At 41.4% G+C, this 19,658-nt stretch overlaps 2 protein-coding genes across 13 annotated transcripts in view; one reads left to right on the top strand and one right to left on the bottom strand.

Annotated features, from left to right (window-relative positions):
- Nucleotides 1–17,158, bottom strand: part of LOC115206143 (E3 ubiquitin-protein ligase TRIP12) — a 51,828-nt gene extending 34,670 nt beyond the window's left edge. For 5 of the 11 annotated variants that reach the window (XM_029772777.1, XM_029772783.1, XM_029772779.1 and 2 more), the window contains exons 1-5: nt 17,052–17,158; nt 8,565–8,711; nt 7,972–8,097; nt 6,933–7,729; nt 4,874–4,979 (exon numbers count right to left, since the gene is read on the bottom strand). In XM_029772777.1, coding sequence (XP_029628637.1) covers nt 4,874–4,979; nt 6,933–7,729; nt 7,972–8,097; nt 8,565–8,662 — 1,127 coding nt within the window. In that variant the 5' untranslated portion in view covers nt 8,663–8,711; nt 17,052–17,158. The remainder of the gene's footprint in view (nt 1–4,873; nt 4,980–6,932; nt 7,730–7,971; nt 8,098–8,564; nt 8,712–17,051) is intronic. The other 6 variants (XM_029772778.1, XM_029772782.1, XM_029772785.1 and 3 more) reach the window with 2 other exon arrangements.
- Nucleotides 16,741–19,292, top strand: fbxo36a (F-box protein 36a). Of its 2 annotated transcripts, none has more exons than XM_029772808.1 (4): nt 16,741–16,969; nt 17,971–18,079; nt 18,224–18,396; nt 18,766–19,292. In XM_029772808.1, the coding sequence occupies exons 1-4, from the start codon at nt 16,838–16,840 to the stop codon at nt 18,925–18,927; spliced, it is 576 nt and encodes a 191-aa protein (XP_029628668.1). In that variant the 5' UTR covers nt 16,741–16,837; the 3' UTR covers nt 18,928–19,292. The 2 variants fall into 2 exon arrangements, with proteins under 2 accessions (XP_029628668.1, XP_029628669.1); XM_029772809.1 differs by lacking the exon at nt 16,741–16,969 and adding an exon at nt 17,401–17,634.
- The last annotated feature ends 366 nt before the right edge of the window (nt 19,293–19,658 follow it).

Here is a 19,658-nt window from a genome sequence, read left to right as displayed (position 1 = left end):
TAACCACACTGTCCGATTTCAAAAAGGCTTTACAACGAAAGCAAAACATTAGATTGTCAGGAGAGTGCCCAGCCAGAAATAATCAGACGCCCATTTTTCAAGCTAGCATATAAAGTCACATAAACCCAAACCACAGCTAAATGCAGCACTAACCTTTGATGAACTTCATCAGATGACAATCCTAGGACATTATGTTATACAATACATGCATGTTTTGTTCAATCAAGTTCATATTTATATCAAAAAACAGCTTTTGACATTAGCATGTGACGTTCAGAACTAGCATACCCACCGCAAACTTCCGGTGAATTTACTAAATTACTCACGATAAACGTTCACAAAAAAACATAATTATTTTAAGAATTATAGATACAGAATTCCTTTATGCAATCGCTATGTCCGATTTTAAAATAGCTTTTCGGCAAAAGCACATTTTGCAATATTCTGAGTAGATAGCCCAGCCATCACGGGCTAGCTATTTTGACACCCACCAAGTTTGGCCGATTTACTATTAGAAAAATTTGATTACCTTTGCTGTTCTTCGTCAGAATGCACTCCCAGGACTTCTACTTCAATAACAAATGTTGGTTTGGTTCAAAATAATCCATAGTTATGTTCAAATATCCTCTTTTGTTCGTGCGTTCAAGACACTATCCGAAGGGTGACGCGCCCGACGCGTTTCGTGACAAAAAAAATTCTAAATATTCCATTACCGTACTTCGAAGCATGTCAACCGCTTTTTAAAAATCACATTTTATGCGATTTTTCTCGTAAAAAAGCGATAATATTCCAACCGGGAAACCCTGCTTTCGTTCAAAGACGAAAAAAGAAAAACATGGTGTCGCCTCGTGCACGCGCCCCAGTCTCATTGTTCTCTGATCGACCACTATCCAAATGCGCTACTGTTTTTCAGCCAGGGGCTCCAAAGGCATCATTCACTGTTTTGCCGCCTTCTGAGAGCCTATGGGAGCCGTAGGAAGTGTCACGTTACAGCAGAGATCCTCAGTTTTCAATAAAGAGAGTGTAGAAGCCCAAGAAATGGTCAGAGAGGGCACTTCCCGTAAGGAATCTTCAGGTTTTTGCCTGCCATATGAGTTCTGTTATACTCAGACACCATTCAAACAGTTTTAGAAACTTTAGGGTGTTTTCTATCCAAAACCATCCATAATTCTATCCATAATTATATGCATATTCTAGATTCTGGGCAGTAGTAATAACCAGATTTAAATCGGGTACGTTTTTTTATCCGGCCGTGCAAATACTGCCCCCTACCCTAGAGAGGTTAAGGAGCAGTGTATGTATAATTCTTTGAATAACAGTTGTATATTTTATCAATGTTTATGATGAGTTTCTGTAAATTGATGTGCTCATTCACCGGAAGTTTTGGGAGGCAAAACATTTCTGAACACTACACGCCAATGTAAAATGGGGTTTTTGGATATAAATATGAACTTTATCGAGCAAAACATACATGTATTGTGTAACATGAAGTCCTATGAGTGCCATCTGATGAAGATCAAAGGTTAGTGATTATTTTAGCTGTATTTCTGGTTTTTGTGACACCTCTCCTTGCTTGGAAAATGGCTGTGTGGTTTTTCTTGTCTAGGTGCGGTCCTATCATAATCTAATGTTATGCTTTCGCTGTAAAGCCTTTTTGAAATCGGACACTGTGGTTGGATTAATGAGAAGATTATCTTTAAAATGGTGTATAAAACTTGTATGTCTGAGAAATTTGAATGAGATTTGTTGTTTTGAATTTGGCGCTCTGCTATTTCACTGGCTGTTGGCGAGGTGGGACGCTACCGTCCCACATACCCTAGAGAAGTTAACCAAATACATTTAAACTCAGTTTCACAATTCCTGACATTTAATCCAAGTAAAAAATCCCCGTTTTAGGTCAGTCAATCACCACTTTATTTTAAACATGTGAAATGTCAGAATAATAGTAGAGAATTATTTATTTCAGCTTTTATTTCTTTCATCACATTCCCAGTGGGTCAGCAGTTTACATACACTCAATTAGTATTTGGTAGCATTTCCTTAAAATTGTTTAACTTGGGTCAAACATTTAAGCCCAAACTATAGTTTGTTAACAATAAATTTGTGGAGTGATTGAAAAATGAGTTTTATTGACTCCAACTGAAGTGTTTCAACCACTCCAAAAAAATATTGTTAACAACCTAAGGTTTTGGCAAGTCAGATTATTTAAATTGTAATTCACTGTATCACAATTCCAGTGGGTCAGAAGTTTACATACACTAAGCCTTTAAACAGCTTGGAAAATTCCAGAAAAGGATGTCACGGCTATAGAAGCTTTTGATAAATGATGTCAATTAGCCTGAGTCAATTGGAGGTGTACCTGTGGATGTATTTCAAGGCCTATCTTCAAACTCAGTGCCTCTTTGCTTGACATCATGGGAAAATCAAAAGAAATCAGCCAAGACCTCAGAAAAATAAATTGTAGACCACCACAAGTCTGGTTCATATTTGGGAGCAATTTCCAAACGCCTGAAGGGGCCACGTTCATCTGTACAAACAATAGTATGCAAGTATAAACACCATGGGACCACGCAGCCATCATACCACTCAGGAAGGAGACGCGTTCTGTCTCCTAGAGATGAACGTACTTTGGTGCGAAAGTGCAAATCAATCTCAGAACAACAGCAAAGGACCCTGTGAAGATGCTGGAGGAAACAGGTACAAAAGTATCTATATCCACAGTAAAACGAGTCCTATATCGACATAACCTGAAAGGCCGCTCAGCAAGGAAGAAGCCACTTCTCCAAAAACGCCATAAAAAAGCCAGACTATGGTTTGCAACTGCACATGGGGACAAAGATAATACCTATTGGAGAAATGCCCTCTGGTCTGATGAAACAAAAATAGAACCGTTTGGCCATAATGACCATCATTATGTTTGGAGGAAAAAGGGGGGGCTTGCAAGCCGAAGAACACCATCTCAACCGTGAAGCACAGGGGTGGCAGCATCATGTTGTGGGGGTGCTTTGCTGCAGGAGGGACTGGGGCACTTCACAAAATAGATGGCATCATGAGGATAGAAAATTATGTGGATATATTGAAGCAACATTTCAAGACATCAGTCAGGAAGTTCAAGGTTGGTCGCAAATGGGTCTTCCAAATGGACAATGACCCAAAGCATACTTCCAAAGTTGTGGCAAAATGGCTTAAGGACAAAGTCAAGGTATTGGAGTGGCCATCACAAAACCCTGACCTCAATCCCATAGAAAATTTGTGGCAGAACTGAAAAAGTGTGTGTGAGCAAGAAGGCCTACAAACCTGACTCAGTTACACCAGCTCTGTCGGGAGGAATGGGCCAAAATTCACCCAAATTATTGTGGGAAGCTTGTGGATGGCCACCTGAAACTTTTGATCCAAGTTAAACAATTTAAAGGCAATACACTCAATTAGTATTTGGTAGCATGTAAACTTCTGACCTACTGGGAATGTGAAATAAATCACTATTATTCTGAGATTTCACATTCTTAAAATAAAGTGGTGATCCTAACTGATTTAAGACAGGGAATTTTTACTAGGATTAAATGTCAGGAATTGTGAAGATCTGTGTGTGTGTAAACTCAGTTTATGTGAAACTTAAAGTCCACCTGTGTGTGATCTAACTAATTATGTGACTTCTGAAGGCAATTGGTTGCACCATATCTTATTTTGGGGCTTCATAGCAAAGGGGGTGTACATATGCACACACCACTATTCAGGTTTTACTTTTTTTTGTAATAATTTTAAGTTAAAGAAATTTCACTTCACTAATTTGGACTATTTTGTTTATGTCCATTACATGAAATCCAAATTAAAATCAATTTAAATTACAGGTTGTAATGCAACAAAATAGGAAAAACACCAAGGGGGATGAATACTCTTGCAAGGCACTATGTGGTGAAAAGGTAAATGGAACGTAGTACGGAGGAAAGCGCAAGGATGTCGTCTTTGGAGAACATTCAAAGAATCTGGTCTAACAAAGTGGATATTTGTCCCAATTTAGGAGTTCTAATAGGCTCACAACGTGGTCACAATTTTCGTGTTTGGAAAAATGTCTGCTAAATGCTAACTCCCATTTGTTTAAGTTGGTAGCATAGCTAGCCATATAGAATTGGTGGTGGTAGTTGAAGACGTTTTAATTGTGATGCAGTTGATTGGTGATGACGTTAAGATGAATTTGTGTTGACATCCACTCAAGCATTATACTCAGATTTTTACCCCAACACTGTAAAATACAAACAATAGCCTAAAGTAGGCTAATTTTGAAGGGCAGCAATAAGAGGATTCTGAATCTTTTCCCCAGGGAAGTACGCATGTGTGGTGTTTACATAGAATTTCCATGGTTTGGTCGAATTCCATAGATTCGTTACCGAATCTACGCTTTCCCACAGACATGGGCGAGGAGGGAGCGGAGAAACGTGCATTGTGCGATCTGGAGCACAGGTAATTGTTTTAAAAGCGTTGTGAAATGCATTATTCCCCATCTGCACTGATGAGAACCTTATAATGCATTACAACACGATTTCACACTTCTAAGTTGACATGGTGAAAATAGTTATTTTACCCACTCATAGAACATAGACTATAGCCAAATTGACAGGTGTTTCATGTCTGGAGTGGATTTTCCCTTTTAAACATGTTATGACTGACAACACACTTCCGTAATGCACTGAAAGATTGACATCTTGGGGACAATTTCATTAGGTATTGCCAAGGAAGCCACCTACTTCCATAAAATATTGGATGTATTGTTAAATACTTTTTGTGCACACCAACATACAACCGACTACAATTGACTTGGGTCTTTAGACTGGAGAAGTTGAGAGATGACATTAAGAGCAGTGTGAGGCTGTAGTACCTGGTGCTGGCGCAGGAGCCCGTGGTCTTCTGACGTGTGCTCCGCCGAAAGCTGGGGAGCTCTGCTGGAGGAGACTCGCTGCGCTTCTTAGTGGACTTCCTCAAACCTGATGAGAGAAACAAGGAGCCAATGAGTAAACAGCCAAGACAAAAGAGGATAAACCACAGTGATAGCGCAATCTAACACCTCGAGTGGCCCACTATCAGGATAACCAGTTTATCCATTTCCATCAGTTAAAAGGAATTACTTGTTTGCAAATGATTAAGTTACGCAGACGCACCTTTCTATAATGTTGGTTTGGTCTACAACCATTACTAACCAACTGGTGGCTTAGATATTCCACCCAACCTGAACTGTTTGGACAGTGATAACCAGCGTTTTCCCAGTAGATAAACTGGAATTTCAGTTTAATACCTCAATTTTTTTTTTTTTTTTTACCCAAAACCTGGTTTTAACTGAAGCCAGCCACCTTGGCTAAATACAGTTAGTGTTTGACAAGTGACATAACGGTCAAAAGCAAGGACTGGTTCAGAGGGGGTCAGCACCAGTCACTCATAACAGTAAGAGCCACCCAGGGAGGAGAGTCAAACACTGACAGCTCTGGTGTTTCTCAGTCGAGAGCCCAGTGCCACAGACGCTGGGAGAGTATAAATAGCCTCTCTCACTAGTAGAGACCTAGAACAGAACAACCTTCACGCTAAACCTAAGGATCCCAACACAGAGTGCAAAGATATGAACACGACTGACCTTTTCCCAACACGCATACAATACAGGGGCTGTCAGCAGACAAGTAGTCACAAACGCAACCACACACGCCCCTCACCCATTAACCCAAGTAACACCACCAGTTACCCAACAGAAGAATCTAAATGGCAATGTATTGTTGCTACAGCAGAAAGCCTGTTGCGCCATCACAGCTACATCTCGTACCCCACAATGCAATCTGGCTTACTTACCATTATAGCAGCATAGTCCACAGAGACTGAGAATAGATGTTGAGTGTATGTGTGACAGCGTGCACTAGAAGTGACAATCTGTGCCCCTCCCTACTTAATAAAAGTGGGTGAATCACTCTCTGCTCCCCTCCCCAGTGAGAATCTGATGCTTGCTAGTCAACGGGCAGGCAGGCAGGGCGGTCTGGTCAGGACCTCTCAGAGCGGGCACATGTTTGGAGCTGGGCCCTGTGGCAGCGTGCCTAGCCTCGGTTACCATCTTAGAATCTCCAACCCAGAACACACTGACCCACTGATCATCTTCCACTCGCCCGCATGCACTACATTCGTGACACCTCCCCCTAACCCACCTATGAGCTTTAAACTCAAACTGTATGAGACTTGACATTTGGAGCCATGCAGTCATTCACTTCTTCAAAACGCACCACAGCAGCGGTCTGACCATCCTACACTACAAGTCCCACAACGCATCGCTGTGGTGTGACATCCATAACCTCAGGGATGATTGTGTCTGATCTGACAGCAAAAGTATTTTAAATGCCTCCGAGCACATTAGCTAGCCCTCACCACCTACCCAACACCTAGTGAATCAGTGTCCTTCCTTTACAAAATATCCATTTGCACCACAGTCCAACAGGCTACAGTTGAGCCACTACCCTGTGATGCTAATCCAGACACTAAACATTGAAGGGTTAGGGCCAAAAGGGAACAAAGATGAGAATTGGGACTGCCTATATCAGTTACACTTGTGTCCGTGGGAGTTTATCCGCAAGGTAATGTCATGCATGTTTATGAGCACTGACTGTCTGCGCAGGGTTAATCCCCACTTGGAGTGTGTGTGTGTGTGTGTGTGTGTGTGGAGTGTGCCTGGCGTGAGAAGCAGTCACCCCGGCAGCAGCAGGTCCCAGTGCAGAGTGAGTTTCTGTAACAGACGCCGCAACAGGGGTCCTGTCCCTGTGACATTTAATCCCGAAGAGTAACCTCTACCAGAGCCCCATGCCGAACCCTGCATGGCTGACCATTACAAATATGAGCACCCCAAACAACTCCCCCTTGGTTGAAGGGAAACGGTACACAGGTATGAGGAGAGGGCGGGACAGACTCACTTGCTAGTTTGGCTTGTAGTCCTGAGGGCCCAGGTTTGGAGGTGCTCTCGGTCTTGGAGGAGCCAGGTAGGGACAGTTTAGGCTTTGGCAGGTTGACTTTGGGACTGAAGCGGGAGGCCCACTCAAACTTGGACGAGACTGCGGCTTTGGCCTGCTCCCTGTCGCGGGTGCTTCGGCGTGGGGAAGGGCTGGAGGCGGAGCGGGAGCGACGTGCCTTGTTCTGGTCTTTGCCCTGCTTGAGCCTGGCGCCCTGCGTGGCGGTGGCACTGTTGGCGCCGGTGGAGGAGGAGGAAGAGGTGGAGGCAGAAGAGGAGGAGTCAGTCACGGTGCTACACCCAGCTTTGGCTGAGGCGGCCGATTTCGACGCCAGCTTGGTGGGTTTTGCAGATCTGCCGTCGGTACGGTTGGGGAGGGACCCAGCAGTGCTGCTCAGACCGGGGAGGGAGTCAGCCTTCTTCCGTTTCTGGGTCGGTGAGGCCCCAGAGGCCCCGCTCTTGCTGCTCTGGCCGCGGCCTGTGGGCGCGGGCAACTCTGGAGCCAGGGGTCTCTTCTTGGAGGACTTGGCAGGGCCTTTCTTGGCCTCAGTGGTATGGTCTCTGGGTGGAGGGTGGGATTTGGACTTCTTGGCTGGGGTGGGGGTGTAGGTGTTGTTGAGGTCAGGTGCAGAACTTCTCTTCAACCCTCGGGTGGTGCCTTCACTCTTGGATTGGTGGCCTGTTGGCTCTCGCTCTGATGTCCCTGCGGCCTCTGGGTCGTCTTGCAGCACAAATGAAGCCACAGACAGTGACAGACTGCTACTGCCAGGATGGTGGAGGAGAGGAGAAAGAGAACCTTTTAGCACAGTTTCCAAACTGGAAAGACAAAGCGATCAAGTACAATGCTTCCATTCAATTAATATAGGCCTAGAATGAATAGGCAAGGGCGCAATAGATAGAAAACAAACCATATTTAAAACACATTTTTATTTAAGCGCAATAGTCTATTGTCAAAAGCAGACCCCACAAACACACAGTGAGTGCTAAGGAGAGAGGAGGGGTACCTTCTTGAGCTGTGCCCCCTGGACTGGCCAGAGGCTGAGCTGGGTGCGGCTTTGGAAGCCTTAGATTTAGGTCTTCTACTTTCAGGAGGGGAATTTGTTTTATGTTTTACCTGCTCTGACTGCAACCTGTAAGGTTGGGAATTAAAGAGCAAGTGAGTGTGGGTTTTGCGTAATCACTCCATATCATTAATAAAATACTTAGTCATTCCCCTATCATTGTTCACCCATCCTGTACTGCTCCAAGGAATGCCTCTGTACAACACTGTGCAAAAACAACCTAAATGTGGGTGAACTGGTAGATTAATATAAAATACCGCACAATGCTTTTCCTTTCACTTAAACACATTGGAAAAGCTTAAGAAATATTTTGAAACAGAATGAACGTTATCAGCTCCAGCTCTGATAAGGTTTAGGCCCTTAAAGTTCTAATATCAATGGTGAACAGGAATAATGGCAGCCATTTTGAGAAAAGTAGAAGACTATACAGTAGAGAACAGCTTCAAGCATGCCCTCACATGTTCAAACATACAGGCAGACTCCAATACTTAACACAAACAAACGAGAAAGATATTAAAATGTGCTTGGTGGCTTACCTTCCCGCGACTGTATGGTCTTGTGGCTGGGCCGCAGCAGTGTTCCTCTGTGAACGGCGCAGTGACCCCCCTGGATTGGAATTAGGCCGGTTGGACATTGGCACCTCTCTCCTGAAGGGACATACCCTTTCTAGACACTACCATTCACTAGACCGAGGAGGAGAGAAAAGAAAAACACATCAGATCGTGGGTGAGACATCAGGATGTGAGTGACATGTTCCAAAACCAAGTACAATACAATTAACATGTGTTGGTGGTGGCTGTTGATGCCATCAATGCTGCAGTTTGGGGGAAAAAAATATATATAGTAGCCCCTCAACCCCACATTATCACTCTCAAAACCACATTGGCTGCGTTTAAAAGGCAGCCCAACTCCGATCTTTTTTTCCAATCATTTTGGATCAATCAGATCAGAAAAATCTCATGTGATTAGTCAAAAGACCAATTAGTGGGAAATCCTATTACTCACGTTACACATTACCATTTGTTTGGAGGCAGCACAGGGCAGCCAGCGAGATCAATGAGCCTCAAGCCAAAACGCATCACACGGCTACATACAGCTCTGAAATCTAATCAGCCCAAATATAGAGGGCGGATTGATCCAAACAGAGACAATGACGACAGGCCCAAAATGACTGTCCACAACAAACTAAACGACGCAGATAGATTTAAAAATCGCAATATCACATAAGCCAACACATCTAGGCTAAGTATTATCCTGGGAACATGAAGAGACCTACACTGAAAAAATATATAAAATGCAACATGTAAAGTACTGGTCTCAGGTTTCATGAGCTGAAATAAAAGATGCCAGAAATGTTCCATATGCACAAAAAGCTTATTTCTCTAAAATGTTGTACACTATTTTGTTTACATCCCTGTTAGTGAGCATTTTATCCTTTGTCAAGATAATTTGTCACCCCTGTCTGGATTAACTGATTAAAAAGCATGATCATTGCAGAGGTGCACCTTGTGCTGGGGACAATAATATGCCACTAAAATGTGCAGTTGTGTCACACAGAATTTAATGACCATTTCTCTACCATAAACTGCCTCCAACATTTTAGAGAATTTGGCAGTACGTACAACCAGCCTCACAACCGCAGACCACATGTAACCACGCCAGCCCAAGACCTCCACATCTGGCTCCTTCACCTACAGGTTTGTCAGGAGAGGTGCAGAGGAGTATTTCTGTCTGCAATAAAGCCCTTTTGTGGGGAAAAACTAATTCTGATTGACCGCGCCCTGCGTCCCTGCCCAGTCATGCGAAATCCATAGATTAGACCCATATGAATTTATTTCAATTGACTGACTTTCTTATAAGAACTTTGAAATTGTTGCAAGTTGCATTTATATTTTTGTTCAGTATAGATTAGAACAGAGAGAACAGCCACCAATTGTCTTTAGTCTACATCGTCTCCAGGTCACTGGGGGATAACCCATTACTAAGAGTCTGCGGGTTTGCTTGTCATAGCCAATCAATCACTGAAGAAAGCATACAGAGTCTTTGGAGAACCAACTCAGAGGGTGTTCCATGCACCTACTGCCACCATTTGCTTTCTCGACAAAAGTGGGGTTGGTGTGTTGAGTAGGGTCATGAAATACGAGGGAAACAATACACAATGGAGTGGGTGCATATACCATTACACTAATACTATTACACAAAAATAAGCATACTTTCGCCCTCCCCCCCTGCAGTGGTGAATATGACCAGCTGTAGACGTGTTGCTTGACAGCGTCATGAAAATGTGCATCTATGGGGCAAAGACTGTTTGACAATTGTTTCTGGATATTGGACCGTTCAATTGCAAGAATGTGCCATGTGGGGAAATGTAGGTGGCTTGTTTCAGCTAGTTGTATCTTGTTCTTGATAGTAGAGGTCAACCGATTATGATTTTTCAATGCCGATAGCGATTATTGGAGGACCAAAAACATCCGATACCGATTAAAAACATTTATATAGGCCGATTTTTAGAATAATGACAATTACAACAATACTGAATGATCACTTATTTTTAAATAATGTAAGACATAAATAAAATCAATTTAGTCTCAAATAAATAATGAAACATGTTCAATTTCGTTTAAATAATGCAGAATCACAAGAAAGTAAAAGTGCAATATGTGGCATGTAAAAAAAGCTAACGTTTAAGTTCCTTGCTCAGAACATATGAAAGCTGCTGGTTCCTTTTAACATGAGCCTTCAACATTCCGGGTTAAGAGGTTTTAGGTTGTAGTTATTGTAGGACTATTTCTCTCTATACCATTTGTATTTCACATACCTTTGACTATTAGATGTTCTTATAGGCACTTTAGTATTGCCAGCCTAATCTCGGGAGTCAATAGGCTTGAAGTCATAAACAGCGGCGTGCTTCAAGCATTGGGAAGAGCTGCTGGCAAATGCAGGAAAGTGCCGTTTGAATGAATGATTACGAGCCTGGTGCTGCCTACCAAAGCTCAGTCAGACTGCTCTATCAAATCATAGACTTAATTATAATAAACACACAGAAATACGAGCCTTTGGTCATTAATATGGTCAAATCCGGAAACAATCATTTCAAAAACGTTTATTCTTTCAGTGAAATATGGAACCGTCAAGTATTTTATCGAACGGGTGGCAACCCTAAGTCTAAATGTTGCTGTTACATTGCACAACCTTCAATGTTATGCCATAATTATGTAAAATTCTGGCAAATTAATTACGGTCTTTGTTAGGAAGAAATGGTCTTCACGGTTCGCAAAGAGCCAGGCGGCCCAAACTGCTGCATATACCCTGACTCTGCTTGCACTGAACGCAAGAGAAGTGACAATTTCCCTAGTTAATAATGCCTGGTAAAAGAAATGAATGTTAACTAAATATGCAGGTTTAAAAAAAATATACTTGTGTATTGATTTTAATAAAGGCATTGATGTTTATGGTTAGGTACATTGGTGCTACCCGGCACAGCCAGAAGAGGACTGGCCACCCCTCATAACCTGGTTCCTCTAGGTTTTTTCCTAGGTTTTGCGTAGCCACCGTGCTTCTACACCTGCATTGCTTGCTGTTTGGGGTTTTAGGCTGGGTTTCTGTACAGCACTTTGGTATATCAGCTGATGTAAGAAGGGCTATATAAATAAATTTGATTTGCTACGATTGTGCTTTTTTCGCGTATGCGCTTTTGTTAAATCACCCCCCATTTGGCGAAGTAGGCTGTGATTCGATGATAAATTAACAGACACCGCGTTGATTATATGCAACGCAGCACAAGCTAGTTAAACTAGTAAATATCAACCATGTGTAGTTAATCACTAGTTATGTGAAGATTGATTGTTTTTTTTATAAGATAAGTTTAATGCTCGCTAGCAACTTACCTTGGCTCCTTGCTGCACTCGCGTATCAAGGTGGTCTGCCTGCCACACAGTCTCCTCGTGGAATGCAATGTAACTCGGCCATAATCGGCATCCAAAAATTGTTATGAAAACTTGAACTCGGCCCTAATTTAAAATCGGCCATTCCGATTAAATCGGTCGACCTCTACTTGATAGCATGTCATATTTGGACTTATTTGACCTCTATGATAATATAGCTAAAATTCACTAGATAACTACATCTATAATTTTTGGTTAGCTATGTTTTCAAATTAACATTGAGTCATTGTAAATAACAATGTTCTTAGCTGGACTTGCCTAGTTAAATAAAAAAATATAAATATATATTTCACCTCAATAATCCTTTGGAATTGACTTTTGTTTGCCCAGAAGATGCGCATGCATCGATTTTGTTACTAAACAACCCACGCATCTACAGCCAAGTTATAATGGAGGAGAATGATTGATATCGTACAGGGCATGAATTCAAATCATGAGTAGGATAACTGACAGTTCCCTACAACCTTGATATTATTGAGATACCAATGGCGTGTTCTTTGTTGCGCAAGACTCAATTCAACCCGGAATAGAATTTTAAAAACGCTAGATTTCATAAGATAAATGGTGCAGTTTGAAATGACTAAATTCACCAAATGATATTATTTGGAAAACTAGATATTCCCATTTGTCTTCTACCAGACAGAATGGAGTTGGAATGCCAGAGGCTCAAAGTAACAGGTTAGCGGAGTTCCCAATTTAATTTATTTAACCTTTATTTTGACAATGCAATGTAGGCCTACTTCCACTGAAACATATTACAGGGGAACTTAACAGCCTCGAGTAAAAGTCCTAATTGATAGGAAAGGGAGACAATCACATTGGGAAATAGGGTGTACATCAAGTAAAAATCAGGATACAAGACAATGTCTTATATTATGGCTGACATTCAATAATGCACTTCCAAATGAAGGTGATATGGTGTATGATGATCATGTGCACACGCACAAAAAAAAAATGTTTCTGCAACAGGCAATTTCAAGATTCCATATTCTATAGTGAACAAAAATATAAATGCAACATTTAAGTGTTAATCCCATGTATCATGAGCTGAAATCAAAAGATCCCAGAAATGTTCCATATGCACAAAAAGTGCCTCAGTGCACAAATTTGTTTACATCCCTGTTAGTGAGCATTTCTCCTTTGCCAATATAATGCATCCACCTGACAGGTGTGGCATATCAAGAAGCTGATTAAACAGCATCATTATTACAGTTGCACCTTGTGCTGTGGACAATAAAAAGTCAAAAATATGCAGTTGACAGACAACACAATGCCACAGATGTCTCAAGTTGAGGGAGAGCACAATTGGCCACCTCCAATGCAGTTTCAGAGAATTTGGCAGTAAGTCCAATTGGCCTCACAACTGCGGACCACATGTAACCACGCCAGTCCAGGACCTCCACATCCGACTTCTTCATCTGTGGGTACATCCGAGTCCAGCGGACAGCTGATGAAACTGTGGGTTTGCACAACTGAGGAATTTCTGCACAAACTGTAAGAAACCGTCTCAGGGAAGATCGGTTTGCTTGTCATCCTCACCAAGGTCTTGACATGACAGTGGTTCAGCATTCTAACTGACTTGGGTGGGCAAATGCTCACCTTTGATGGCCCCCGGCACGCTGGAGAAGGGTGCTCTTCATGGATTAATCCCGGTTTCAACTGTACAAGGCAGATGGCAGACGTGTCATCGTGTGGGCGAGCGGTTTGCTGATGTCAACATTGAACAGATTGCCCCGTTGTAGTGGTGGGATTATGGTATGGGCAGGCGTGGGATTATGGTATGGGCAGGCATAAGATAAGGACAACAACTGCATTTTATCGATGGCAATTTCAATGCAGAGATACCGTGACGAGATCCTGAGGCCCATTGTCGTGCCAATCATGTCGCAAGGATCTGTACACAATTCCTGTACGCTGAGAATGTCCCAGTTCTTCCATGGCCTGCATACTCAGACATTTCACCCACTGAGCATGTTTGGGATGCTCTGGATCAACATAAACCACACCATGTTCCAGTTCCTGCCAATATCCAGCAACTTTGCACAGCCATTGAAGAGGAGTGGGACAACATTCCACAGGCCACAATCAACAGTCTGATCAATTCTATGTGAAGGAGATGTGTCGCGCTGCATGAGGCAAATGATGGTCACACCACATACTGACTGGTTTTCTGATCCACACATGTAGATTTTTCTAAAAGGTAAAGACCATTCATGTGAAATCCATAGATTAGGGCCTAATTTATTTATATTGACTGATTTCCTTATGACCTGTAACTCAGAATCTTTTAAATTGTTGGATGTTGCGTTTATATTTTTCTAACGTGTATTTTATCAAACAAATAGGCTATGTAGTGAAATAACTTAAAAGCTGACTTGTTTAATTGATGTACAAAAAATATGCAGGACAAATTATATATCGCATTATTTTAGTGCTTGTTTGCTGTACCCACACAAACTCCAGTATTTTTCCATCATAGCTTGTTCTCCATCTTTTTAAATAGGGAGCCAATTAGTTTAACACTTATTTCCATGACTGACCAAAACCCGTTCTCATGTATCTCTTGTCACTCTGCAGCAGACATATAGTGACCAACATTTTTGGAAGATCAAATCGCAATAAAATCTCAGTATCGAATCACAACACATAGAATTGTTAGAGTCGCAATACATATCAGCGCCTAAGTATCATGATAATATCATATAATCAGGTCTGTGGCAATTACCAGCCCTAGAGTCAACACAGTAAGTTGGTAGGTAAACAAACAAGATGATTTGCAAAGGAATCTACATTTCTGCCATTAATTAGCTATGCATTTCTTTAAGCAAAATATCACCATCAATTAAATCACTAAAGTTCCTGTGCAAATCGACTTCAGTAATATCCAGTGAAATATGGCACAAAGACAAGTGAATATTTCAGGCCTAGCACTCAAAATACAGCAAGTCAAAATCCTATGCTACATAACAGTAAAGGGCCTTCACCATGTAACGTTACAGTAGCTAAGCTATAATAAGCACGCGAGTTTATGTAAATATTAGTCCGATATGTATGATCAGATTATCATGATGAAGAGGTATGATCTTTAATTACGCATTGCAAAAATGCTCATGTTAAGAGTCTAAGGGTCTCAAAGGTGGAATGTGAACATTTAGGGAGTTCATTATGATGCACGTGTTAAAACATTTAAAATCTGATAAACTAGCTACATATTCTTCATGCCATCACTCATGTTAAGACCCAATGAACTGCGATATTGATCACAAAATAAGAACAATTGGCAAGCTTGCAAGGCCATTTTAGCCAGGCCTTCTCTGACTGTACATCCTAGTCTTTGTTTATTTATTCGTCCCAACACTGACAATTGGTGTTTTACCATGTTCCACTGTAGTCCTGTACAATCCACAGTTCACTACTTGGGTTAATATAATAGCTTTCACTATAACCAGCTTTTATTAGCCTACACTCATTTATTTCTATCTCGTTTTACAAAGAGGCCTTCATCTGACGTAGTTAGCACCAGCTAGGTGGTTAGCAAACCCGGTCCCGGAATTTCAATTTGACAGTAACGTTAGCTAGCTAGCAATAGACAAAGAGCCTAGTATGGCACCTTTCAGATTCAAACGTTATCGCGTTACAATTAGTTAAGATGTCTGGTTATTAATGTAAAAATGCGGACTAGTCCACAAATAACATATTAGCTAGCTATGTATGAATGTAACGTTAGCTATGTGGCATGAAAATGCGTAGTTGGTGGTCTGTTGTCGTAAAACGAACGTTATCAAGACAACAGCACAAAAATGTGTAGCTAAATAAAACATTTTGCATGGAAACCACCTCAAATGGAATGGCAGGCAAATGTCCTCTAAATAAATTACCTGAGCTTTCCATCGAAAATGACAGCATCGGTCGGACTATTATTAACTTCGCACCAGAGGATTCAGCTGTACTAGTTAACAAGCTTGCTAACCTTTAGCTAGCAAGCTTTCTTGTTAGGACAGGATAGCTACGCTAATGCAATAGTGTATTCAAAGGGAATGTCGGAAACCTCAACCAACGACATTCACACGGCATTATCCAATCTGTTAACGTTAACTAGCGAACAGTAACTAATTACAAAACGAACGTTTCCATAATCTAGCTAAATAGCTAACGGTAGTTCGCTGGCTAGTTGCTAATTATTGAATCGCCTCAGTAATTTCACAGCTGTCGACGTGTAATAAACGCAAGATTTAACAAAGTAACGTTAGCTACATAAGTTAGCTAGCTAAACAAACGTTTACTTGATTAGCTATCCTAGCCAAATAGGAAGCTAACGTTTTTCTTGCTGCTAGTTAGCTTTGTTAAGTTAGTTGGCTGCTTACGGTTCTCTCTAGCCTGACGTGATGTTACCTAGCTATCTAACGTTAGCTGGCTGGCTAACAGTGTTGGCAAACAACCATAGTTGTTAGAACGTTAGATTTATTAATGGGGAATGCGATATTAAATTACACGTTCTTAACTTTTTAAGAGGTGGTAGGCAGCTGACGTTAGTTAGCCGCTTTTTAATATTAGCTAGGTAGCTAACGTTACATGTTGACCTTAACCCGATATGATTCGGGTTATGTAGCTAAAGTGAGTGTTAACCGGCTAACAAATGTCGCTAACTGAAAGCAGTCTGCTAACTAAGACAACTGCTAACGTTAGCTACATAGCGAGCTAGCTAACGTTAGCTCGCTGGTAGTCAACTAACTAGCTAAAATGTTTGTTTCGCCGACAGGCTAACCTTATGCGATTTCCAATTCAAGAGTTGTTTGGTTAGCGAGCTTATTTTGTTTCGCTAGCTACCTAATGTATGTTTATGGCAAAACAAGTTACAAAACGAAATGGCCTCTGAACCTTCTTTGCTGCTTGCATCACACACAGACACAAAAAAACAGGAAAGCAGGAACAGGATTCGAGAGATGACAATTGGAAACCATATTTTTTTCGCGAGACGGATTCTCCATTCCTCACAAGTATTTCAGTCTTAAATGCTCAACGAGCCCCTCAAACTATTGAATAAGATGCCACTGAACGTTATATATATTATGTTATTACCTATTTGTTCCAGTGTTGTAGTTGTAACAGACAGTGCACCAGCTTCACTCTCTCAGCCTTCACATCAGCTGAGGGACCTGCAACTGCAATATACCTCCGCTCTAAAGTGCCCCATTCTTCCGCTAGGAACTACTTTCGAGTTGTTAAAGTCGACACTGAACAGAACCTGATCCAAATAAATGCATGTATTCAATAACAATTTAGCGAATGTATTTAATATTGTCTACAGTTGTGTTTAGAGAATTTGAAATGATATATCTCACAGTAGGATAGCTGCAAAATATTAATCCGCTGGGTCGTGACCCCCTAATCCAACAACTGTTTCTCGAAAATATACATGACATTGTGGGTTGATAATTATTGTATTTATATACTTAAATTATTAGCAATCACTCAATGTATACAATTGCGAACATAATCGCTCTCATTATCACACAAAATATTTCGCTCTTCTCTCCGTTGTCATGGTAACTACTTAGCGTCTAAAATGGCGTCTCTACTTGGGAAGAAAGTGTTTGAAATAAATGGTCAGGGTCCCCCTCCGACAAAAGACTTTTTTCAGCTTACTGTCACTAAAACTGAGGTAAATTCTTATATTTGATCATCCATCTGATATGTATCTTCGGATTGCAGGGAGTTAAAAACAGATAAAGTGCACAATGCTGGACTGTGGCTGTGGATAAAGGCTACACATTAGCACAGCAGGCATGGTAGACAGCACTGGATTTGGTAGTGTTGCTCTCCATTGACATGATTGTACTTTAAAGTGCTACATATCAACCTCATGTATCAGACATTTGTTTCTGCAAATAACTTTTCTGTTTCAACATGCTTTGGATATAGTTTAATTACAAGGCTCTGATGATTTGAGAGAACTGAGTTGTATAACAGGCCAATGTATTTTTGAATTTCTCTTCAGGTGATATGGAGATCGTGGAAGATTTCTTTACGGATTGAATTCAAGGGTGCTGCACCTGGAGAAAATAAGATGACCCACGATGACTTTTTGCATGATGCCCGCATGCAGCGTAAGGTTTCCATTACAAGTCTCTGCCATGAAATATTACGCCTACATCACCTACTCTATTTGTTTTGGTGTAGATGCACATGGTTCCTTTTGGGGGTCTTGAAAAGTGCACTGCCCTGAGTAGGTGTGTACTCCCCATCTCTAGAACAGGTAGGTGTGGTGTTTGGCCAGCAGATCCTACAGTACACCCAAGCACTGTGCCAAGGGAACTTTGACTACCTGGAGCGCCTGCCCAATGACCTACTGCTCCAAATCCTGGCCTTCCTGGAACTGGAAGACGTAGCACAGCTGGCACAGACCACAAAGAGGTTCCACAAGGTGAGCCTGGGCTTTACAAACCCAAAGGGCAAGTTTCCCAGATACAAATGTAATCTGCTCCTGGACTAAAAAGTGTAATCTAAGGAGAATTTCCATTGAAATTGCTTTTAAATCCAGGACTAGGTGTAATATGTGTCCAGGAAACCAGTGCATAGTGTGTAGCCAAATCATTTGCAAAAGCACATTTCTTTCATATGCATATTATTTCATTAAGGGCCCTGAGTTTTTTGAACGGACAAGGAAAACCTCAGGGCCCTAGTTAGGCTACAACACGGTCAGGAAAATATAATCTGGGTTTAGTTAGTGAACTAGTGTTTCTCTGTTTGTGTGTGTGTGTGTTGTATTTCAATACGGAATGGGTTATCCCAGCTCTGCAACTCGCCAGAGTTCTGGGAACAGACTGTGAGGGGTCGCTGTGATGAGCTCACACCTGACATGGAGGCCCTAGCCAACGCCATGGGCTGGAGGAAGATATTCTTTGCCTTCTTCAACACCAAAGAGCACCAGCAGTATGCACAGGGAGGTAGCTAGACACTTAAACAAGACAGTGTTACTCCTCTCATAATAAAGATTTGAGGAAATGTAACTTTCTCTGCCAGTAGCACAAGAGAGTTATTTATTTGAATAGTGTGTTGTCTCTGTGTTTAAAATGCACTATCAATTGATCTATGTTATGTGAATGTGTATTTCAGGGCTTTTTTAATTCTCTCTGCAAAAACAAAAAGTGCCAAATGTTGGTTTCTGTCATTGCATTTGATTTCTAATCCAGTATGTTGTATGTATTATTTACAAGTAAAGCCATAATATTACTGAATTAATGCATGTTGCGAAGGAATTGTTGAGGTGTTTATTAAATGAGAGTTTATTTGCCAAACACAAATAAGTATGCTACTCTCTGGGTGTGACTGTGGATTATGTTCTTCAATTGAAATGATACTTGGTAGTGTTCAATCCCACTCAATAACAGTAAGAACACAAATTGGTATGGTGTTTTCAATTGTATTAATCATAGTTACATGCATGCCTGTTATAATAAAGAGTAGGCCTAAAACAGATTCAGCTACTTATGAGATCATGGGTCAGAGATAATGCTGGAGATGCATTTCCTGTTTGAGAGAAACAATTTAGCATTCTTATGCCCTCTGCTGAAAACCAGCTGTACTGAAGGAGCTGTGTGAGGAGGAGAGTCTGATAGAAACCCTGTAGCCAGCAGAGGGAGCAAAGTGGCAGAGATATGCACATCCTTACGTCAGGAGGTGGAT

The sequence above is a fragment of the Salmo trutta genome, chromosome 13, assembly GCF_901001165.1.
Source record: "Salmo trutta chromosome 13, fSalTru1.1, whole genome shotgun sequence".
Classification (NCBI taxonomy): domain Eukaryota; kingdom Metazoa; phylum Chordata; class Actinopteri; order Salmoniformes; family Salmonidae; genus Salmo; species Salmo trutta.
The sequence above is the reverse complement of the archived record's forward strand: the minus strand, read 5'-3'. Positions and strand labels throughout refer to the sequence as shown.

What these genes read in the sequence shown, in the direction of transcription:
- fbxo36a (XM_029772808.1), top strand. Translation starts at nt 16,838, where the DNA reads ATGGCCTCTGAACCTTCTTTGCTGCTTGCATCACACACAGACACAAAA. An exon ending in GGATTCTCCATTCCTCACAA is followed by an intron (nt 16,970 to 17,970) that starts GTATTTCAGTCT and finishes ATTTCTCTTCAG; the next exon opens with GTGATATGGAGATCGTGGAA. An exon ending in CCACAAAGAGGTTCCACAAG is followed by an intron (nt 18,397 to 18,765) that starts GTGAGCCTGGGC and finishes GGGTTATCCCAG; the next exon opens with CTCTGCAACTCGCCAGAGTT.